Source organism: Molossus molossus, unplaced genomic scaffold (assembly GCF_014108415.1).
Source record: "Molossus molossus isolate mMolMol1 unplaced genomic scaffold, mMolMol1.p scaffold_m16_p_7, whole genome shotgun sequence".
Lineage (NCBI taxonomy): Eukaryota > Metazoa > Chordata > Mammalia > Chiroptera > Molossidae > Molossus > Molossus molossus.
Window position 1 is genome coordinate 101,552,833 of NW_023425401.1, and position 24,212 is coordinate 101,577,044.

General features: G+C 51.1%; 1 protein-coding gene across 2 annotated transcripts in view; it reads left to right on the forward strand.

The window, feature by feature from the left end:
* The window catches only part of TBXAS1 (thromboxane A synthase 1), a 150,263-nt gene that overhangs the window by 101,382 nt on the left and 24,669 nt on the right, over window positions 1–24,212 (forward strand). For both annotated transcript variants that reach the window (XM_036246612.1, XM_036246611.1), the window contains exons 6-9: window positions 1,357–1,445; window positions 3,121–3,269; window positions 4,883–5,013; window positions 9,032–9,343. In XM_036246612.1, coding sequence (XP_036102505.1) covers window positions 1,357–1,445; window positions 3,121–3,269; window positions 4,883–5,013; window positions 9,032–9,343 — 681 coding nt within the window. The remainder of the gene's footprint in view (window positions 1–1,356; window positions 1,446–3,120; window positions 3,270–4,882; window positions 5,014–9,031; window positions 9,344–24,212) is intronic.

Consider the following 24,212-nt stretch of genomic DNA (forward strand, 5'->3'; position numbering starts at 1 on the left):
GAGGACACAAAAATGGACAAACATCTCCCATACTCTGAGGAACGTATAGTCTTGTGTCAAAAAGGTAAAATCTAAACATAGATAACATTTCAAAATATGTTTTCCAAAACAAATGCTCAGAACAGTGTATTAGAGCATGTTGCTTTCCCTGTGCACGCTGGATAAAATGATTTCCTCAATGGTTCCAATTTGGCTTTCAAACACACAGGAGAGAATGAACAGCCACGTGGGTGCCCATCAGGCTCCACAAAGAATTCCACCCACTCAAGCCAGCCTGTTGGGGTTAAAGTGGTGGGCAGCCAAAGTGAGATCTAAATTTGTTGAAGCTGGATAATTAGTTACATGGATGTTTGAGATTTCTCTCTCTCTCTCTCTCTCTCTCTCTCTCTCTCTCTCTCTGGTAGAAATTTTCCATAATAAAAATACTATTAAAAAAAGAAATTCAGCAATTGGCCTGTGTGGACATACAAGGCCTCTTGAAGTCAAGGGATCCCATATATTTGAAGGTTTAAGCAATTTAAGCAGAAATGAATAACCATCTATCAGAAATGCTCTGAGAATGACTTTGGTGCTAGCTGGCATGGGTCAGTGGTTAGAGCATCAGCCAGTGCGCCGAAGGGTCACAGGTTCAATTCCTGGTCAAGGGCACGTACCTGGGTTGCAGGCTTGATGCAAGAGGCAACCAATCAATGTGTGCAAGAGGCAACCAATCAATGTGTCCCTCTCACATCAATCTCTCTCTCTCTCTCTCTTCCTCTCTCTCTCTCTCTCATTCCCCCTCTTCCCTTTCACTCACTCTAAAAATCAATGGAAAAAATATCCTCGGGTGAGGACTAACAAACAAAAAAGAATGACTTATATTAAATAAAAAGTATTGAAAGGGGCAACCTTAGATTCCTTTGGCTACTAAGATTCCATGTTTTAGTAGAAGATCTAAAGTACAATTGAAATCAAGTAAACATGGATTTGAGCTAATTCCAGAGACACTGCATATGGATTGCGGTCTGTTTACTCTCTAATGCTAACCAAATGTCAGGAAACCATGTACAGACCATCATTTATATCTGAGTAATTAATGATCATTTTCATAATTATTTCACGTATTTACTCTAAATCCTCTCTTCTTTTTGCTTCCCAAAAAACAGATTGCTTAAGCTAAAATAGGTGTGTATAGAGATCGTATTTTATAATATTTGTAAATTTTAGCCCTTCCTCCTAAATCTTAGCTGCATTAAAGTTACCTTCAAAACAATGTCCTTCTTCTAGGAGGCCCCTCACATAACCTCTTTATCTGCAGCTAATTTAAGTATGCTCCCCGCATGGTGTCCTAATTACACCTTTGTTATCTGCTATCAGATGACGCCCCTAATCAGCCAAGCCTGCGACCTTCTCCTGGCTCATTTAAAACGCTATGCGGAATCTGGGGACGCTTTCGACATCCAGAGGTAAGGGCTACATTACAGAGGACAAATCACATTTTTGAATTGCTGCTTCTTGTAACTGTACATAATTACTGGACAATTACCTCGGGACTGGCAAACTATGGAAATGCTAGAAGCTCATAAAAGCCTGGGTGGACTAATAAGTAGAAATGAAACCTGTGTAAAATGTGAAGCGAATGTGAACCCAGCCCAGGGAGGTGTGGCCTGTTGAGGGAGGCCGGAGGGGCAGTGGTTTGTGGGTAGATTCGCCCTCTGACTTCTGCAGACTTAGGAGTGGGCAGGATACGCCCAGGGAAGAAAGGACAGGGGCCTGGGAAAGTCCATGCATTTCTACTGGAAAAATTGTGGCACGTCTCAGGCTGGAAGCCATGAGTTACAGTGGCCACCAAATTTAGACGACGGATGATCTGGCTGTTGTCCCAGATGCTCTATGCTCACTTATGACAGATTAGGGGTCAGGTGGGGGTGGCAGACAAGCCAGAAGCCGACTCGTTCTTATCATCCTTGCTAATAAAATAATAACCTAATCATCACCGTCATTTACATTGTACCATACTGTTGACACGATTCTCTTGTACACATTCTTTCTGGTCATGAGATGCATGAGTTGGCCAAAGAGAAATTGTTTACTCAGCTATAAAGGCAGAGTCAACAACCCTGAAAACCCTTAAATTTTCCACCATTGGGATCAGATGAAATCACATTCAGTCGTCAAATTGTTGTTTTTTCCAATAGGGGCAGAGAGACATGTAATCAATGGTAGGGACGTTTTCAGGAAAAGCAGTCAAACTAAAAGAAGTCATCTGAAGAGGGCATTTCTTCCTCATGATAAGCAACTGGTTTTAGAATTTCTGAGGAAGAGGAACTGAGTGGGTGCCTACATCAAACCACGAAAATAGTCCATGAATACCCAGTTGTGAGCCCTTTAAAAAATAAACCGACTAGTCCTATGAGATAGCAAAAAAAAAAAAAAAAAAAATTATTCTAGTGTAAAACGGCCGTTTGGGGTGGTAGGTTTCCTAAAGCCCAAGAAGTTTGTGTTTCTGGAGCTCCCGCCAGACACTCCGTCTGTTTCTAAATCACGTGTGTTTTCTGTAATAATATAATATGTTCATGAAGCTGGTCCCAAAGTTTGTCTTGTATTTCTTTGCGAGTGCAGGGCCCCGTTCTCTGTTTGTTGCTCTAATGCAAACTGGAAACCCATGAGGAGGGAGAGGAGACAAAGCCAACACAACCAGACCATCAGGTTGTAGGTGCATCCATCATAATTGGCCCTGTATCAGTTCATTAGATTCTGCCTCTGAGCAGCTTTGGGGTGACGCACATAGGCTTTCGGTCCACGGTTCTCCCTCTGTCGTGGGAGGAAATTTTACAGCGTGCATTTCAGTGTTGGACTGGGCCTGCTGACGACAGCTGCCGCAGCCTGCAAGTTGCATGACGCTGTCCCCCGGCCCCATCTGTGTTCAGATCAGCTCCTGGTTATGTGTTATGTCCCCTCTGGTATGTCGCTGTCACTGCTCAGAGGGGCCACCCCCAGCCACTTTCTCCCGCCCCCTCCCTCCGACCTGCAGGCCACTCCTCTTTTGAGCAGATGGACCAAGTGGAGCTTGTTCGGGTGTTTGGTGGGTGGGCCAGTGGCAGAGTGCTTTTGACATTCAAATGGCTCCCTCTCCCGTAGGTGCTACAGTTGCTACAGCACAGACGTGGTGGCCAGTGTCGCCTTTGGCACCCAGGTGGACTCCCGGAACGCACCCGAGCACCCCTTCGTGCAGCACTGCAGGCGTTTCTTTGCCTGCTCCACCCCCAGACTTCTCCTGGGGCTACTCTGTACGTACAGCTCCGGCCCAGGGCGGTGCCGCCGGGCTGCTGCCAGATGGGCTGGCCCTGGACACGTGGGCGGTGCCAGGCTCTCGGGACCCAGCCTCTGCCGCTGGGGAAGGGCACTCGGGGGCTCTGGGAGTCACCCTGCAGAGTCTGCCCTGCAGAGACCTTGTCTACCCAGAGCCACCCAGTCTCTCCCTGTCACCAGCCGGGGGCCACTTCTTACCAACGCAGGTGGCCCTGGCCTCTCTCACCACCCTCTTCGGGAGATCAGCAGCTGAGCCCTCTGCTGAGTGTTTGGCACACATGGCCTTAGTCAGTGCTCGTATTGACCCTATGAGAAAGGGTTTCTCACCCCCATTTTACAGGTGGGAAAACCGAGGCTTAGGAAGCCGGAGCCAAGGGAGGCATATTTCCCCCTGCCAGCGAAATTCTTTGCAGACTTCTCTGATTGAGGCCCTGTGCACAGTGAAGTGGACATCCTATGTGACGGGTGACACGCAGGTCACCTAATGCTATGGGTACCAGTTCGTTTTCTTTACTTTTAGAAGTGAGTTTTCACCCTCTGGCCAATTCCGGTATCTTCTTGCTTTTACGAAAGCACTGAAGAGCTGTTTTTATTGTTACTAATTATCGCCATCATTTCTAACCATTTGCCGGGCTGGTAAATTCCATTCATTCCTCGGTCGGTTTCATTTCCGTTCCTGTCACTGTCCGTGGCCGCCGCTGTCACCTCCATCCGCTCCACACTGAAACTGGAGGAGTCGCAAAGGGGGTCAAGCAGCCTCCTCCTTTGCCCCTCCCCAGGGAGCTGCTCCAGCTGAGGTGGCCACTCAGCCACTAACCTCAGGGTGGCGGTTCTGTTGTCCCTGCCACTCTGCTCTCCGCCACTCCGGGCTGACCTCCCTGCCGGGTCACGCTGGTTCGGGCTCTGGCTCTTGAAAATGGGCAGAGTATTCTGAGAACTTGTGAGTCCAGAACCGTCCTCCCCAGCCCGGCTTCCACACAATGCCTGTGCACAGTAGGCCCACTGGGCCGAGCTCCCTGTCACCACCCAGGAGGCGGTGTGTCCCTGACCAGGTGGTTCTGCCCCAAGGACCTGGCGGCACGTGGCACAGCAGGGAGGCGCCTACAGGAGGTGGGGCCGGCATCCTTGTCAGCAGCTGTAACAGCAGCTCTCGGGGCGATTCAGGTGGAAGCTCTGGGGACATCCAGTGGGGGGAATGCAAATGACCAGGAAGTGGAGAGGCACATCGGTCTCTCCCACTTGCTAAGACATGAGACATAGCCTGCAATCTGTTCTCTCTTGATCAAAGACAAAGAGCTCGGGCCCTCATTTCTAGGAGCTGGAAAATTAATTTATAAGCATGAGATTGACTTCTTGAGGGCCAGATGGAAGTGGGGATTCGATTGTCGAAGTGTCTATCGGTGTGCAAGGAGCGGTGAGGAGTCCAGAGGTGGAATGAGATACAACCCTCCTCGAAGGGGCAGTTCATGGGAAGACGGGCCTCAAGTGACTCTAATTCAAGGCCAGGGTCTGCTTCCTGGCAACGGGCACCTCACAGCCTGGGTTTCTTCTCACCTCCTTTTCAATGGCATTTTTGTTTTTCTCTTTCAAGTATCATTTCCATCCATAATGGTCCCACTGGCCCGGATTTTGCCCAATAAGAACCGAGATGAACTGAACGGCTTTTTTAACAATCTCATTAGGAATGGGATCGCCTTGCGGGACCAGCAAGCAGCCGAAGAGGTAACGTGTTTAATAGGACACAGCTCCGAAATGGAATGGAGCCTAATTTGGCATCTCTTGCTGTCTCTTCTCTCTCTCTTCCCTCCCAACCCCGCCCACCACACCACGCCCTCCTGTACTAGTCTCTACCTAGAGCTTTCTGGAACAGCAGAAAGAAAGGAGGGAGGTTGAGAAGGAGCAAACCAGAGAGAGAAAGTGAGGGCAGACGGGAGGCACGGTGGGGAGAGGCCCAGAGCCACCTGTCCACACTCTGAGGCCAGCAGAATAAAGCTGCCCCCCAACCGCACGGCCTGTGTCAAGCATCACCACCTGCACAGGCCATAGTGACCCCAAAAGAATTCTCTAGGTAAATGTGTTCACATGTACATTTCATCAGCATATTCTTTGCATTGGAAACAGCAAGGATGGGGTTTTTTACAGCAAGAGCGGCGTCACGATTAGAGAGGATTTGGGCAAAGGTTACCAACACATTCCCTTTCAGCTCGAAGGATGTTCCTACAACATTTGTAGTTGGGTCCCCTTCCTGCACCAACTGAGACCAAGAGATGTCTCTCCTCTTTGCTGACTTGCACCATGTGGGCACGAAGTAGGAATTAAGTAAACATTTGTTGTTGAACTTGGCGAAGCGTGGAAGTAGGAATTTTAGTATTAAGAAAAAACAATTTCAATATTGGATGTTCTGGTGCATACATAATGCTACGCTCTAAGGGCCCCCTTGCATTCAAGAAAGTTGCTTAAAAGAAAAAACAAGGCTGAAATGTCTTATCCTGAATTGATTTGGACACAGGGTAGCTCTGAAAGGGTTTCCCAAAGCCTGGGTGACTCAGAGGATTGGTCAGGAGAGGGCATGAGGTCCCATTGTGACAACTTGGCTGAGAACGAGACCAAGGGGCAGGGCGTGACTGGGTGCCCGGAGCAGGCTCGGGTGGCAGCAGCCTTGCCCTGCCCAGCTTCGTCCTCTGGAGACTGGGCAGCAAAGGTGTCTGGGTCCAGAAGGTGGGGGAGGGCTGTCCAAGCTCACAGCGCCTCAGCCCACACCACCGTGAACTCAACCCGATGCCCCTGAAGGTGGAGGAAGAATGATCTAACTGGTATCCCTGGCCAGACTGCAGCCTGAAGAGACGAACACTCACCCAGGGCCATGCTTCTCCGGAGTGAGGCTGGAGCCTGGGGGAGGAGAGTGAGCAAGGCCTCGTTTTCAACCCTCAGTGCTGCTGTAAAGGGCTTCCCGATGAGCACGGGGTCACGCGCACCCTCGGCCCCCAGCCCACTCAGCCTGAAGCCCACTGGCTCTGGAGTCGGGCTGCAATTCTAAAAACCGTGGCACCCGAGTGGCTTCCTAAGAGGTGAGGGGTTATTAAAGATCCAATTACTGGGATTGCCTGGAGCTTTTCCTTTTATAAACTGGAGAGCTATTTGTTTCAAACAATGAGTTGATCTGAGAAAAACCTCCCAACCACAAATCCAGGTCTGCCTGTGTTCAGACAGAACTCTACGGTTACTAAGAAAACTTGCTTTAAACCTATCTAAACTCTGTAGACATTCCATCAAGCAGATGTGTTTTTGCGCAGTGGAAAACGCAGCACAGATGTTAAAAGGTAAATATTTTTCTAAGCTCTAGCCGATGGGCGGATTAGACACCTACATCTATCAGGGTGCGTAGGTTTCTTGGATATAACCATAAGGCAGCAGTGTTTCCGTCCTAAATAGGCACTGTTCAGATAGCCTCCGTGATGCAGTGCAGATAAAAGGACGCCGTCTGCACTGATGCCCCTCTGCAGACACGGGCCCTGGAGAGCAGCCCTTTCTGGCCCCGCCGGGAGGGGAGGGCAGACTCGTACAGGGCTCCCTGGCCCTGCAGCAGCCTGTCTCGGCCAGGAGGAGCGGTGAGGATGCCAGCTACATCCTGCCCTGCGAAAACCCAACGCTGTGGATGTGCTGGGCGCCCCCTCCTGTCATCGCCCTCGCCCCGCTCCAGCAAAGCCACACACAAGCCTCAGGAACCACAACTGCACCCCACACCGAGGCGTTCCAGACACGCTAGCCAAGATGCCAGAGGATGTCTGGGTCCCAGGCTGGCTGAGCGAGGAGAGGGTGGCACCATGCCAGCATGCCCTGCCTTCGCCCCACGGGACAGAGCCAGCAGTGGGGCCGCTGCGGCCGCCGGGTGGGGACCAAGCAGCAGGACGGAAGCCGGGGTAAGCTGTCCCTTGAGGAAGCCTTTGGAAAGTAGGATGAGCGGGGCCCGGGTGGAAAGAGGCAGCCAACTGGGCTGACCTTGGCCATTCTCTCGGCTACTCCCGCCGAGCGGGCTGGCAGGTGGCTGAGGCCCTGCCTCCTGAGGCTCAAGGTTCTTGCCGCCCGGGCTTAGCTGTGAGCTCTGTGGTGGCTCAGCAGACACCTCCACGGCCACAAACCTGAGAAGCAGAACGGCAAAGGTCTCACGATCCAAGCAAGTGTCCTGCCCCAAACGGCTCGGAGTTGTGAGCAAATCCAACACAGCCTTCCTCGAACGCACCTGTGCCGCCTTTTTCTTTGTGGAATTATTTACTGCCTACCTCACACGGGCTCAGGCATCACCAGGCCTGGGGGGCGGGGGGCACAGGGTCCTGCCCCGGAGACTCTTCTATTCCGATAGAAGGCAAAAAAGCAACCACGTGTGAAATAACAACAATCTCAAAGGATGGGACTGAGCGTTAATGGGTGTGGCAAGGTTCTTCATGCACCAGAAACCCAGAAGCCAATAAACTGAGAAGATGCTACGAGTAACGCACTTCGAAATTAGAATATTATATCGGCATTTCTGATGCTCTCCTCTTGCTGTGTAATTCTTCGAACTTCTGAAAAGAGTAACTATTTTGTCACTCATAACATGAAAGAGCTTTTCAAAGAAGGGATGTGCCAGGGATATACTCAGTCAAGTCCAAGGTAATGTGTAAACGCTTCTATGGTTATGATTAGTGATAGTAAAAATATGAAGAATATGCACATTGCTGATGAGTAAGATAAGGGAACATGGTAAGACAGCGCTAACCACTTAAATGGGGTGGGGGATTCCTAAGAAAAAAGGGTACCCGATATGAAGAGGCCAGGCTAAGGGATGCAAAATGCAGGCTGGAGACTTTGAAGACAAGATTCCCCAAAGTTCGTCTCCCCTCCCCTCTCCCCTCCTCCCAGGTTCTGTTAACTTCCTGCTGCGTCAGAAAAACACAGCCACCCATAGAAGCCCTGACCTGTGCCTAAGTGAACGATGGAGCACTTTCTTTGACTTAAATCTATATGATGCTTTCATCGTTTTATTGGTGGAAAACCCACCGACCAACATACAAACTGGTGAAGTAGAAAATCAAAGCCCCTGGTTCTCCCATCTCCTCCAGCTCACTGTGAACTGTGGAGCATGACTGTTGCTAAAGATTTTCTATGATGGACAAAGACGCGCCATCCTGTGCCTTGTACTCTGACTGTGTTTACAGAAATGAGATTCTACCTCGCATATTATTTTGCAGTGTACTGTTTTACTCACCGGAGTGGCCTAACATCTTTCTAATCAGACAGCCTCATCCTGACAGCATCACAGTCTGCTCTCGGCTGTACCAGTCTGTGAACCAGAACGGACTGAGGGGCATTCGGGGGGCTCCAGGGTCTTGCCATCTCAGATAACCCACAGCAAGAATCCTTGTTCTGTTTTTAAGGTGTGTTTTTTTTTCTTTTATTGATTTTAGAGAGAGAGGAAGGGAGAGGGAGAGAGAGATGGAAACGTCGAGGAGAGAGAACATTGATTGGCCGCCTCCTGCATGCCCCCCACTGGGAATTTGGCCCACAACCCGGTCATGTGCCCTGACTGGGAATCAAACCGGCGACCTCTTGGTGCATGGATCAGTGCTCAACCACTGAGCCACACCAGCCAGACCCTTGTTCTATCTCTTAAGCTGCACAAGCATGTCTTCTTTTGTACTCCAAGAGACCCCATGTATGCAACCCTGGGCCATAATGTGCATTTCCTTCTTTTGTCCCTTAGAGGCGGAGAGACTTCCTCCAAATGGTCCTGGATGCCCGGTGTTCTGCCACCTCAGTGGGCGTGGAGAACTTTGACATCGTCACACAAGTCTTCTCCGATGAATGCTCAGCAGACCCCACCCGGAACCACCAGCCCCGACTCCCGTCCACGCCTCTGAGTGTGGACGAGGTGGTGGGCCAGGCCGTCCTCTTCCTCATCGCTGGCTACGAGATCGTCACCAACACACTCTCTTTCACCACCTACCTGCTGGCCACCCACCCTGACTGCCAAGAGAAGCTTCTGAGAGAGGTGGACCGTTTTAACGAGACACACGTGAGTAAAGCTGGGTCCGGTGGCCCAGGTGAAACCCACACGACGATTGATTTTGTGTTTGTCGAAGTGAAACTTATTTCTGATCACTGTCTTGCTAAAATCGCAGTCTAAGTTGATGAGATGGAGCAGGGCCGCTGCCCGCCTTCTCGGTCTCTCTGGGTTAGCAAGTAGCATGGAGTGTTCGGAACAACAGACACAACAAGAAAGAGAAAAATTGTGCACGTGCCCTCACTGTTTGGGGCAGTCCACGAAAGCAGGCCTGGCTCAGGGTGGCTGCCAGGTTCTCCAGGCTCGGGGTCAAAGGTCAGCGACGGGGCACAGGTGTGGTTCCCAATGTTCTGACTGTAGGGTCCTCATGCTCGGAAGCAGGTGTGAGCCAGAAAATGAAGCCAAACTGGAAGGCAGGAGTGGGCATAACGAAGATGGGTGAACACAGAAGAGGAGGTGACCTGGGGCCTGCGGGTGCCCAAATTCTGGGTCTTCCTTCTAGAGGAGGCCCCTCCTTGCTGGACTTGAAGCTCGCGTTCGAGGGCGCCGGATTAGGCTACTTTATCACTCCGGTTTTTTCTGGATGCTTATTGCGTGTGCTGCTTTGACTTTTGAGGTGTTAAAGAAAATCAAATCTGTGCTTTAAAAGGAAGACCACTGTAATGGAATCCTTCCTCTTGCCTTCTGATGGAATGATTACGGTTGCCGTTTGGGGAGGTGGCCCATTCTGTGATTGGAACCATTAGAACTGTTTTCGTATATTGAGCTGAAAACTGCTTCCCAGAAAATTCTACTTCTTTGTCCCACTGGGGAAGTGAATGCAAGTTAGCCTTTCTTCTCCAGTGCATTCACTCTGTTACTAATTGCTTCGAGTTTGGGCTCATCACACGCCACGGTCAGCCTAAAGTTCCACAATGTTACGGCAACGGCCGTGCCGGACCTTCCCAATCCATTGCTCGTACAATGGACTTTTTGAGCCTAGATGCAAACGTTTATATTTATCCTTATTATTGCTCAAGTCAGTCAAAATAATTTTGAATCTTGCTTCTGCCATCTGTCATGTTAGCAATTCCTCCAGCTTTGTGTCATCTGAGACTTGCTAAGTGTGTCTCCTATTTCATCCAAGTCATTGATTAAAATGTTGAACAGGACAGGGCTTCCCTCCAGGTTGACATTGATCCATTAATCAATATCCTTTGGGCATGGAGTCTCCACAAGCCACGAATCCAAATCACCCTGCCACCCACTCCCACCACCGAGCAGATCCTACTTTGTTGATAGCTGTGTGGCTTTTTTTATAATTGGGGAGAGGGAGGAGAAGGGACCAAAGATGATTGGGGTGCATGCCGCAGGAGAAACAACAACACCTGTTGGGATGTATTTGCTGGCAGGTAACAAAATCCCAAACAAAACTGATTTAAAGGGGAGGGGGCGGTATTAGGGCAGAAAATTGAGCAGCTCAGGAATAGATACGGCTTCTGGCCAATCTGCATCAAGGCTTCAGTGATGCGCTCAGGTCCCAGGTCTCCAGTTCTTGGTCGGCTTCCCCAGAGCGGCTCATTCTCACTGCGCTCTCCTCTGGAAGCCCCAGGCAGCCTGCCAACAACGTCTGCACTGCAGGCTTCCCTGCTCCCGATCAATGGAGCAGAGTGTCTGTGGTCCTAGACTCACAGTAAGACGGTGAGGTTCCCTCTGGCGGAAAAGCGCAGGTCACTGCTCGCTCCTGAAGTGACCATTGCGGCCAGGAGAATGGGGGGATGGATGGGCTTCAACCAATCGATCGTACCCCCAGAATCAATCATCCTCAAGTTTAGATGACTGAGAACTTGGGGAGCGCCTCCCAAAGGAGGTTCTAGCTGTTACGTCAGGAAGGCAGTAAAGACCGGTCTTAAATAAACCAAGGGCAGGTCAGACTAAAGACCTTTAAGCTCTGATGAGTGCCCAGCAGTTGGCAAGAGTGGCAGTGGGTTACCCAGGTAGAAGTCATGATCCTCACCTTCAGGGAATTTAATCACCAACTGGCCCTGGCCGGTGTGGCTCAGCGGTTAGAGCATCAGCCCACGGACCAATGAGTCGCAGGTTCTATTCCGGCCAAGGGCACGTACCTCGGTTGTGATTCGTCCCCGGCCCTGGTTGGGGTCGTGTGGGAGGCAACCAGTTGATGTGTCCCTCTCACATTGATCTTTCTCTCTCGCTCCCTTCCACTCTATCTGAACAAAAATGGAAAAATGTCCTCAGGGGAGGATAAAAAAAAAAATCACCAACTGAAAAAAAATGGCAAAAAATAGATAAGATAAGAAGTTATAGCTATTAAAACAATACCTCCCTTCCCAATAAAACCCTCCAGGGCAATAGAAGGCAGCAGAGAGTCGAGTCCAGACTGTGCGGTGTCACGGAGGGAGCATGGGTGCTAGCAGTCGCTCGCCAGCACCATCATGACTATACCTGGTAGAGTGCCCCTCCCAGGAGGGGGTGCTCCATCGGCTGCCAGCCAGTGGCCCTCAGGAGCACAAGTCCGCACCTCTGACACAGCCTTAACTGGCCATGACCTCCAGGAAGATGGCAGTGTCTTACGCACCCTGGTCTCCTTCAAATCCCCCTGCCTAGGATGGGGGCGTCTTTCCCCAGAGGACCGCCTCCCACCAGACTGCAGAATGTTGCCAGGCACTGAGGGCCCTGGGCAAAGGAACATTTTAGTAGGTAATGCTTTCAAACTTTAGAGCACCTAAAACCATCTGGGAAGAGTGTTTAAAATGCAGGTTCCAGGGGCCAGAGCCTAGGAACCTGCATTGAAATTAACATCCCAGGTGGTTTTGATGCAGGTGGTCCCTAGTTACACTCTGAGTAGGCAGCTTAGACCCTCGGGGTCCAGATCCCAATTCTAAGAAGAAACAGAGCCCAGAGCCCTGCCCCAGCCACGCAAGGCATTTTCTTTCTCCAGGTAACTGGCAGATTGTCTCTGAGAAATAGGAATACAGTGTATTTTTTTAGATTAAATCCAGTAGTCACAATAGTGTTAATAGTAGTATAGCCTTGCACATGGTATGTACTCAATAACTATACGTAGGTTCTCTTTTTTCTTTTATTTTCCTTCTTTTATTCTTCTCCTTCTCCTTTCCATAATCAGAATTTTGTTAATATGGGCCATCTGTCAGGACATGGAAATGCAGATTATATACGTTCACACGTTAGATATTTTCCTGGAAATTAGCATTAGTCAAGAATCACTTGTTATAATTTCCTGCCGGTTTGCAGTCAACAAATATTTCTTGAGTGCCAGTTAATGCCAGATTCGGGTTCCAGACGCTACAGCCAAGGGTGTCCTGACCCAGCTCTGCCACAGTGTCCCTGCAGAGCCCCCACACCTCATCAGACGCCTCCCCTGGTACCTGTCAGTGAGGCGGCTGGACTCGAACTCTGCCGTTTGTTTTCCCTGAGTCATATCCTTCTAGGGCAACACTCTGAGAATCTCATGAAATCTATGTCCCTCTTTCCAAAAAAAAAGAGTACATATGTGCCCTGTATCCGTTAGGATTTTTTCTGTTGACAGTGTTATAAAACTCAAAGGAGTTTGGCTCAGGAAGTTAATGGACCCACATACCTGAAAACTGGGGTGTGGGCGCACCTTCGGGTGAGGCCTGATGCAGGGTTTGCACTCTGTCGCCGGCCGAGCTGTTCCTTCCCCCATCTCCCAGCTCCGCTCCGGGCACACTCCATTCTCAGACAGCGTCTCCCCCACGGTCTCAAGACAGCTGTGTAACCAGGATGTGCAACAGTCTGAACCAAGAGAGGTGCACACACGAAAGTATCGTGTGACTTCCCCGTTTATTCTTTTCAATGTGCTTTGATGAAACGCCTCTCTCCTTCCTTGATGATGTACTCCAGGTGGATCTCGAAAGTTTCTGTCACTTTTAGGCATTACAAAGTCCAGACCACTCTGGTCCAGTTTAGAACTGTACTCTCAGATCCAGGTGAATGCTCGTCTATCCCCTTAGCTCAGGCTGACCTGTGGCCCCAGGAAGCTGACCTGGGGAGAGAGTGTTGTCTCTTCTTCCACCCATTTTTTCTTCCCTTGTCCCTTCTGGGCCCCCTTCTCCTCCCACGGTTGGGGCCAGGGAACAGATCCCCACATCCTGCTTCACTGGGCTCCTCTCGGCCGTCCCTGCAGCGGCCTCTAGCATGGAGAGGAGCCAGCGTTATTCACGGGGCTCCTGGGACTTCCCACTCCACGGGTCCCCGAGGGGGGAGGGACCCCAGCTCCCATTGCCAGCTCCTGCCACACAGCTTCTTGGTGGCGGGGTCTCCTGGTGGCAGTCGGCCCTCTCGAGCAGCTTCCATGCGTTCCACAGTGTCCATGTGGCCCCCAGGGGACACACATCTCGGCCACACCGACAGTGGCTGCTCCCTCTGCTGTCCCCTCTGCTCTGACATCTCTCTCCAGTTACCTTTCCTGCGCTCAAACGGGCAGGGAGGGCAAGTCGGCAATGCCACTCTGTCGGCTGGTGACCGCCTGGAGAATGAAACTCCAGGCCCAGGCTGCCCCCGCTCCCTAGGGACAAGGGGAGGATCGTCTCTGGGCTGACGACTCCCTGCTCTGACACGTTTCCACACCACGCAGGCCGAGCCTAAGAAGTAGGGGAGGGATTCAGGGACAGCAGGGAACAGCCGGTCTCTGTCCTGGACATCGCTGGGAAAGTCTCACGTGATCTCACTGACAGCGACTTCGTCGTGTCTAAGTGGGGCCTCACTTGAACCGCTCAGATTTTCTGTGGATCCCCAAACCTCTGTTACTGGAAGTGGGGTGAATGGCTGCCGAGTGGCCAGAAAACTGTGTGTCCACCCGCAGACAGAATCTGTGGTTTCCAGATAGAAGCCCCCACGTTCAAATTTCTTGCTATGTGACCAGGCTCACCTTCCTCTGAACGTTTGAAAACGAACTTTGCAGAGTCAGTGGCTTAAGGCTGCGCGCTGTCCGTGCTGAGTGCCGTGCATGGCCCGCCCTCGGGGACTTCTGTGAGGGACGCGGCCACTTCGTGCCGAGGGCCCGCGACTTCCACGGGGCCCGTGGCGGCTTCCCTGTCGGTTAGAAGGAAGCCCGGGGAGACCGTGGCCCGAGTGCGTCCTTTCCCCGTCAAGATGCGAAACTGTCCGCGGTGAGCGTGGTCACTCGGGTGCCCTGCTGGTCGCGGAACTGAGCGTCCCGCTCGCGCACCGACACGCAGAGGCCTCCCTTCCCTCCGGAGGATTCTCACGCACGTATCACAACTCAGATGTTCTGTCCGGAGTCACCCCATCTCTCACCTCCTGTTTTGACCCAAGTGGCCTTGATTGCTTTTCTCCTTTCAGGGTGTAGAATTCGGTTCCAGTTAATGATACGGTCATAATCCGCTGTATAACTCTTGCCTCCAGGCTGCTCCATTAAACCATATATATTTTCTTCCAAGTCATCTGGCTCTGGATTTTGGTCTGGCTTTCCCTCCTCTCACCCACCACCAAACATGCAGCTTAAAACCTTCTTTCTCAAGTCAGCCAGTCTCTTGGAGAGCCCTCTCTTTTATCCAGTCTTCTTCGTCTCATCGAAGGGGAGGTACATTCATGAAATTCAAGAGTTGAGAGGGGAAAGATTTGTAGCACTTGTACCGGTCGTAAAATTAAGAAAGCATACCAGTGATTTAGTAAGACCTTTGTAATGTGGATGCTCCACTGTATTCTCCAATATCTAATTGTGGAGGGAAAAAAAAGTCTTTCCGTATAAATTGTTTTGCTATCGCTGTAGCGCTTCATGTTGAAATTATCGATTTTTGATCTGGCTAAACCTTTCTTTCTTCTCTTTGGTGCCGGACTGTGCCAAGCAAAAATTTATGACCCATTTTCCTTCTGCCTAATTGTTGTTATAAATCTGTGCAGAACCCAGTTGTAAATTTATCACAAATTGGGTGAGATGGATATATAGCCTCTCTTTAGGATAATTTGAACATAGTTATGCCTTGGAAGGAAGGCTAAATTCTGAAAACTTCTCTTGAAGAGCTGCTTTGTAACTATTATAAATATCTAATTAAAATAAACGTACTCTTTTTCTCTTAAGGATAAAAGAACATTCCATGCTGGGTATTTCAGCTGATTAGCTCGTGTTGCTAATGTGAGCAAGGTCGAGGATTTGTTCCTTGAAGCAGCCAGGGGACCTCAAAGGGATAAAAGCATATTCTGTGGCTACATTTTTTTTTAAAGAGCCATTTGCCTCCAACTAGCTGTTTTATAAATACACATCCTTTGCAACAGAGGGAGGAGGGTTTGTTGGGGAAAATGCAAATAGCGTTGACACAAATTTATGCTCACTGTGGGGGGAAAACGTGTCTCCCAGTTTGGATCTGCCCCAGGGTGTTTTCAGGGTCACGTTCACCTGGGGAGTAGGACATAGTTGACTTTAAGATTCCAGTGAAGAACCAGAAATGGATTCTCTCTGTTGGGGAGGGTTCCCGCCTAGGTCTGCTCAGGTCTTGCTGGCCCACACCTCAGGAGGAGTCAGTTCTGGTGTCCCCCGGCCACAGGGGGCGGTCGTGTCTCATTTGATGCGTCCCTTTCCTACCGATCGAAACAGCGGGCAGAACACAAATCAACAGGGACAAGGAAAGAGGTCAGAACAGAGAGCAGCTGGCAGCCCCCAAGTCCAACTGCAAACCAATCACAAGAACTGGGACCCCGGCAGGGTGCGCTCTGTGGCCACAGACGGCAGCACCGGCCAGCAGGTGGAGCGTCTCGGTGTGACGTGGAGGCTTGTGAAGGGCAGGTGCCAACTCAGGAGGTGTGGGCCGGGCCTGAGAGTCTGCATTTCCAGCCAGTCCCCAGGGCTGTGGGTGCTGCTGGTCTGTGGCCCCTACTGTGCTCAGCCAGGTTCCGAACCCCACTGCATCTCCCTCAGCTGTGATACATGGAGCAAGTAATCATTTCTAGTGATAAAGTACCGATGTTCCGTGATGATTTACCTTTTGTTAATAAACTGAAACTTTCAAAATTATTCCAAAAGAATGATGTCACTCTCACGTTATTGGGTGAGAGATAAAGTGATGAGGGAGCCCTGGCTGGTTTGGCTCAGCGGTTAGAACCTCGGCCCACAGACCAGAGGGTCATGGGTTCAATTCCTAGTCAGGGCATGTACCTGGGTTGCAGGTTCAATCCCCATCCTGGTCCCAGTCAGGGTCGTGCAGGAGGCAACCAATCAGTGTGTCTCTCTCACATTGATGTTTCTCTCTCTCTCTCTCCCCCTCCCCTTCTTCCTTCCACTCTATCTAAAAATCAATGGAAAATATCCTCCACTGAGGCTTAACAAAAAAATAAAATAAAAGTGATGAGGGAATTACCCAATCCTGGGTGTCTTTAGAAGTGCATTGCCCATAACCCTAAAGTCATCTGGCTTCCTTAAACAGTTTTCTCCAGGGCTGATCGAAGGTCATTTTTAAGGTAGACGAAGATGGCCACCAGAGCCCTTTCTGGGTGTGCACGTGTACCCTGGGCCTGTCACAACCCATCAGGCTAGCTCTTTTAGCAGGTAGCTCCATCCGGACCAGAGCTCCCCTAGTGAGCCCTCCGTGTAGATGGCAGCCAGGTGCCAACTGAGAGCCCAGGTCAAAGTATTGGGGTCAAAGACAACTCCCCTGATGCTGCTTCCCTGGGGTTCTCAAGCTGGACTCTTCTCCCTGCAGGAGCAGGAGCCAAAGTAGGGGGACCTTGAAATGTGTCCTTCGTTCTGGAAGTGACTGCCCCAGAGAAGTAGACTCTCTCACCCTTCCCGCACCCCGACAACTAACAGCAGCGCAGAGAAGACATGATGGGGGCCCCTGCGTGTGTGCCTGGAGGCTACAATGGGTGGCCCCGCTACTAACGCACCCACGCCGAGGAGGAAGAAGGAAGACGGGGTGCGAGGCACTTCTGCGCCCCGTCAGTAGACAACTCGAGTTCCCAAAGCAGGGTGGCCAGTCAACCTGGGTCAGGTGGCAGAGCCCCCGTATTCAACTGCCTATGTGATTATTAGACACACACAACAGTCTTTGTGACCTAGGTCGTCTGCCCATCCTTTCCTCGGGGACACCTGCAGGCAGGTAGACTGTGCCCCTCCGTGGCCACCTGTGCCGTGAATGTGTGCTGCTCAGGGCCAAGTGCTTCCTCGGCCACCACCCAGGGTCCACTCCTCCACGTCGCCAGGAAATAGGCAAAGCCCACGTGACCACAGGGAAACTGACCCACCTTGATCTGGAGCTGCTCCCTGCGGCCTTGGCCGTGGCAGCCACCTCCTCAGGCCTTGTACCATCCAGGAACTCAGAGACCCTCGGAGGGTCCCTTCCCGTTCCTCTCCTTCTTCTCCCTCCCCTTCCAGCCCGTTTCCTGGATCTCTCTTCTCTCTCCTCTCTTCGAGATTCGCAGCACTATTTAGTCGTCTTGCTTCTTGTCCTGGTCTGTCCCCGAGATCCAGAGAGACACAGAGGCTTCCCTGCTCCACCTCCTGACCCACTGTCACCCGGGGCCCCTGGCTGTCCCAGGAGCCGGTCAATGCGCACAGTGATGGCCTGTGCGTGTGCCGTGGGGATGGTCAAGCGGGAGGCGAGCGGAAGAGGAGGAAGGATGTGCAGGTGTTTTTCTGGGCCGCCGGGCTTAATCAAGTGTAGCACTTCAGCACTTGCAATTTTTAGCAATTAATGCTCCGAGTCCCCCTCCGCCCCGAGTCCCTGCAGACCAATTCTGCCTCGGCAGAGGGAGAGGTGACCTGCAAAGAGATGGTTCTCCCGGGAACGGGCCACACCAATCAGCATGTATTTGGTGCCTTTCATGTGGCGACTCAGAGTATTTTATACTCAATATCTGGGCCTCTGGAGAGGCTGGGCTTTGTGAAGCAAATAAGCTGCTGGGGTTGGTGCACATCAATCCAGAAAAGCAAGAATTAAAAATAAACTGGGGAAAGGGAGCGCAGCAGGTGAAGCTTGGCGTTCTGTGGGCCCACTTGGCATGGAGCTAGATTCTCAACTGAATGGTTCATTTATTTAACTATTGCTCACATTATGGGCTCTTAAAACATCAAAAGTATGGGTTTTATTCCCAACAATTAACTCTTGGAATAAAGACTAAACACACACTTTTAAAGAAAAGTCACTGGACTCTACTGACCAAAACCATTTTTCTACTAGTGAAGCAGAATGATATCGACAGGGGCAAATTTAAAGACTCCAGGCCCTGGCCAGTTTGGCTCAGCGGTTAGAGCGTCGGCCACAGACCAAAGAGTCGCAGGTTCGATTCTGGTCAAGGGCACGTACCTCGGTTGCGGTTCATCTCCAGCCCTGGTTGGGGTCGTACAGGAGGCAACCAATCAATGTCTCTCTCTTACATCAATGCTTCTCTCTCTCCCTCCCTCCCTCCCACTCTATCTGATGATAAGTGGAAAAATGTCCTCGGGTGAGGATTTTAAAAATAAATAAATAAATAAATAAAGACTCCTACTCCCTGAAAACCTTTTCCATCAACCCATCATCAGGCTTAGAAATTCATCATTAGAGGTTCTTCCTTTGTTCCAACCCATTTCCCATGATTAAAATACCACTGCTCTTGGGAGGGACGCTCGTCTGCTAGGCACACTGGTACATCCCAGGGCCTCCAACAGTGCCCAGCACAGAGGAGCTTGTGATGAGTAGGTGTTGAATGAATGAACGAATGAATGAATGCTAGTTCACCTACTCTTTTCTAACTGGGGACTGTCTGAAAGCAACCCGGAGGTGGGGGAGCGCGGAGACACACACAGAGGGAACACGTGGTTACTGTATCTTGGTAGACTGTAGTCAGAGAAGGCCACTGCTGCGGGAGACAGAGACAAGTGAAGGCAGCACTCAGCAGCGCCCACAGTCCTACAATTGTGTTCCCACGGGACTCCCGTGAGCCACTTCGCACATGGCCAGTTCATGCCCAGAACCTGTCACGCCAAGGAAAGGAAGGAACCAGGGCCCTTGGGCACCTCAGAGGCCATTGAGGGGAGTATCCCATCCAGGACAGATATCTAAGAGATTATGCCACTCTGTTTGAATGCTCCCTGGAACGGGGAACTTACTACCTATGGTCCCCCCATTATCCTTGATAAAAGTCTTCCTACATCGAGTTGAAATCTGTCCTCACTAATTGCCCACCTACTCACCCTTGTCTACTCCTCTTTCAGGTCATGGTATTAATCTACTAGCAGTCAGCAAATTAATAGCTTCTGCCTGGGGGTGGGGGGAGCTACTTCCATGCTCACTAAGAGCCAGTCACTGGGTATGTCAGAGACAGAGAGAGGGAGAAAAATTGGAAAATCAGTAAAGAATAAGGGGCCCTTCTAAAGTGTTTGCTTGTGGTCCAGACATTTACTTTATTCTACGTTTTCTGGTAAATCTGTTTTGCCCCAGGACTGTGGATAACATTATGTTTTGTGTTGGCTTTGTGATTGTGTGCGCGCGTGCGTGTGTGTGTGTGTGTGTGTGTGCATTTAGCACTGTGTGTTATAGCTGAATCTGGTATGCATGAAAATATCAGCCACATGAGCCCATGAGGCCAGGCTTATGAATATTATCAGAAAGGATGTTTGACTCCCCTATGAATTGCAATGTGTACGGTTTATAAAGTTAAGCACTTAGAATTCTGTCTTTAAAATTTAAATATTTAGATTGGGTCTCCAGGACACAAAAGGCAAAGCCTGTTTCTCAATCGGTTAATTTGATTTTTTTTTTTTCCTTTTTGGTAGCATAAGTTGTTTTTCAAAGCCTCATTCCTTGAATGTTCCCTATAGAAGGAATGTAATTAAACTCCCCTGGCCTCCCCCTGCTGGGACCAGACTGGGGCCGGAGCTGTAGGAAGCATAAAACGAATTCCCTGCCAAAAGCATCCTTATTATAAGGACGAGAGGAGGATCGACTTCCCTCTGGCTGTGAACAAGGGGCTCCAGAAAGCCACCCAGGCTCTTTGGCGATAGGCTTAGGCTTGAAGACATTTCAATTAGTAATTTACGGCTGGAAGGAAAAGGATCGACTCCTCACCTCCTTAGCTGTCTGCAAGAGCTGAACTCAATGGGAAACCTGTTCGAGTGGCTGAGAAGGAAGGAGATTCAGAGGAGGGTGATTCTGAAAAAATAACAAACTTTTTTATGAAAATGGCACAGGGAACCCAGCCAGTGTGGCGCAGTGGTTGAGCGTCGACCCATGCACCAGAAGGTCGCTAGTTCGATTCCCTGTCAGGGCACATGCCCAGGGTGTGGGTCCAATCCTGGGGGGGGGGGGGCAGGACGCATGCAGGAGGCGGCCAATCAATGTTCTCTCTCATCAGTGTTTCTATCTCTCTCTCCTTCCTCCTTCCTCTCGCTCTAAAATCAATTAAGAAAAAATTTTTTTTAAAGAAAAGAAAATGGCACAGTGAGGTACACTGGCCTTATCGCCCACTCTCTTTGGGGTCCCCCTCCTTGGGGGCAGCTCTCGCCCCTCCTTGGGGATGGGCACTCACTACCCAGCCAGTAGCAGAGTCAAGTTCTCACTGAGGGAGCATCTCCCAACCACGCTCAGACCAGACGCAGACTTCTCTCTGACCAGGGCGCACTGCCCCCCGAAAACAGGGGCCCGAGCCGGGGGTGGGTCCCAACCCTTCCAGCAGCGCACACGGAGGCACTGAGCTGCCACTCACGGGCCGTGTGACAGTGATGACCGGCACAGTCTCTTTGCTCCTCATATTTCCTGTCTGTAAGATGGGCACCTGAGTATGTAGGTCAGAAGACTGTCACGAGGATTGAGTGAGAGTCTGTGTACGACTCCGGGCACAGTAGCAGGTGTACAGATACGTGCTGCTCTCCCCTCCCCGTGCCTCAGTTTCCCTTTCCGTGAAAGGAGGCGTGAGCCGGACATCCCTGCCGGCAGGGAGAATGACCTGTGGATGTCTGTATGCGGCCCCAAGCCAGGTGCTTACATACAAGTGTTAGCTTGACCCTCACATGACTTTCTGAAGCAGGAATCTCCCACCCCCATTAATCAATGGGGGAAGGGAGGCTGGGTAGCCAGGGAGCTCCAGAGGAGCAGGACCCATAGGACAGAGGGAGGGGGAGGGAGCGAGGGGGAGAGAGAGACGTCAAGGAACTGACATCTGATGGTCCCGAATCTGCAGGGCCGCCCAGCGGCTGGGAGCTCAGGCAGGGGGATGCTGTGGTCTTGAGGAGAATGTCTTCTTCTCCAGGAAAGTGCAGCTTTGGTTCTGGAGGCCTGCAGCTGATTGGATGAGGTTCGCTCACAGGACCAAAGGCAGCCTCCTTCGCTGGGAGTCCGGCTGGGAGTCCGCCGACCGGAGATCGACCGCATCCGCAGGGTCCTTCACGGCAGCGCCGAGTCTCGTCGGACGAAATAACGGGACGATGGCCTGACCAAGTTGACACAAAAGAGCGACCGTCACGGAGCCTCGAGAAGATACCTTGTGGAAGGTGATGCACTAGGAGGGGGCCTGGCCTGGATGCGAGCTCGCAGCTCCCAGCCTCTTGGTCGCCGCACACACCCTCATCGGACACCTGGCTGGCACCCCCTGGACTGCCATCCTGCTCTCGCCCGAGGGTAGTAAGTGTTCCCGGGTTTGCTGTGGCTTCTCCCCCTCACTGTGACATTTCCGCAGTCCATTCTCCAAGTTCATGCCGTTTCCTTCTTCGTGGCCCACGCAGTGCAAGATGGAAGGACACGCACCTTCAGGCCGAAGCCCCTCCATCCCTGGATCGGTCCTGGAACAGAGACGTCTTGCCCCAGGCTGCTTTCTCCCCCACAGACGCCCTTCTTGGTGCTTTTCTCACTGTTTTGTGTGATCCTGTCTCCTTCATCGGAGAAAGTTCTCCAGCCACACAGGCTGTCTCGTGGGGCCCCATGGCCTGGGAAGTTTCCACGAGTTGCATTTCCTTGTGGTTCACTTGCATCGTGTTTTTTGGTAGAGCGCGTGAAACGTCCGTCTGAGCCACTGGTGCTGCGGCCCGATTGCCGGCCTGGCCTCCCTCTGCTCATCGCTGGTGCCCTGGTGCGGTCACCTAGGGCTGTCCTCCCCTCCCTGGGTCTCAGCTGGATGCCAGGTCTGCTGCCCTCCCGGCTGGGCCACCGTTAACTGCTGCTCTGTGCCATTTTCATCTCTATTCAGAAAAGTCCTCGGGTCACAGTGGGAGCTGGGGAGCAGCTTTGTATCCTGAGACTGCAAAGGGGCCACCTGCCCTCCCTCCCAACTGGACACTCTTTATGCCTGGCTGCGGATATCACTGCTACGCACAGCTGCTCCCCTGTGAGGTCTGCACTGCGGGACTGCCGCCCTCCCCAAATTCTGAGAGTCCCCAGCTGAAGTGAGCCGAGGTCTTAGACCAGACCCCAGCCTACCTCTAGGCAGAATCTGACTTAGGCAGCTAGAGAGACCTTCGAACAGTTCCTTCTCCTATGCATGTGACCACCCAGACCAAGACCCTCCTGCAAATCAAGGCCCAAGAGCAGCACACCTTCCTGTCCTCGGGAATTCCTACGAAGGCAGATGCTTGGATCCACCCGGACATTCTGACTTGGTTGGCCTGCAGCCAGGCCCCCTGAGGTAACTGTGAGATCAGGCAGGGGAAGGAGCATGTGCAACTGCACTTGAATCTGTGGGTTGCGTTGTTAATGACGCGACTACCTTTTCAATACTCTGCATAATGACTGCAGTTGTCTTTTATTTTTCGGAAAACTCACTCATCGAGTCACCAGGAAGTGGCGGGTTTTCTGTGACTGCGCAGTGGTTCAGATGCAGTCCAGCCACAGAGCCAGCAAACAAAGGCCTGGCAAGGCCTCAGGGGGACTGCTCTTAGAATTGTGGTCCTTGGACATGGAAGATACCAAACCCAAGGGGTCATCTGCTCTGTGCCCCACGTCAGGAGCAGGAGGGGTCGTTTCTGCCTCTCTTAGACAAGATAGCAGATGCCTAGGGAGGTGCCCTCACCGGCCACGTGCTCTCAGAATGCAGGGAGTGTATCTGGCTGCCAGGAACCTCGGTCAGTCTCCGTCTCTCTCGGTCTCTCTCTCTCTCTCCTCCCATCCCCCATCCTCTTTCCTTCCTCTGAAAAGCTCATTTAATGATTCCCCAGCCTGGCTGCAAATTAGTGATTTGTAGACCTGAAAGATGCTAATGATAGCGGTCACCCCCATCATCATCATAACAGTAAACATTTATAGAGCACCATAATTATTCATAATAATTTTTATGTGTTAAATAAATATGACCTAACTCTATAAAGAAATAGGTCCTACTAACCAAGAACATTATGTAAATTAGAAATCTCCTAGAAGCATCTAATGGGAAAGTCTCAAGTTCCATAAAACACACACACTCAGTGGTAGTGTTTCTGGGCTCAGTTCACTGTGGGCCCCTTATTCGATTTCAAGGGGCTTGTCCATCTTCTCCATCCTCAGTCTGTGGCCGTGGCCAGTTGTCTATGTTACGTTCAAACACCTATTTCCGACTTGTTTTTTTCAAGGAGTGATTCTTTGGAGTCAAGTATTCAACATCAACAAATACTGATACTAATGATGATGAAAAGAGGAAGAAGAAGAAGAACCATTCATTGAACACATGCTAGTGCTAAGCCAAGCAATTCTAACCACCCATTTGTATTTTCACCCACATTAAAGATGAGGAAAGTGGACCTTGGAGATTAAATGATTAGTTCAAAGTGGAAGCAGAATCTACATTTGAACTCAGATCCACAAGCCCCAACAGTCGTGGGGCTATCCTGGGAATAACCGTGAGGTCTGTGGTAGTGGTCAGTTGTCTAAAGTAGGATACCTTCAGACACGCGTATGACCATTTGTTAGCACTGTGACAGCCAGGTCTCTGTCAAGGTGTG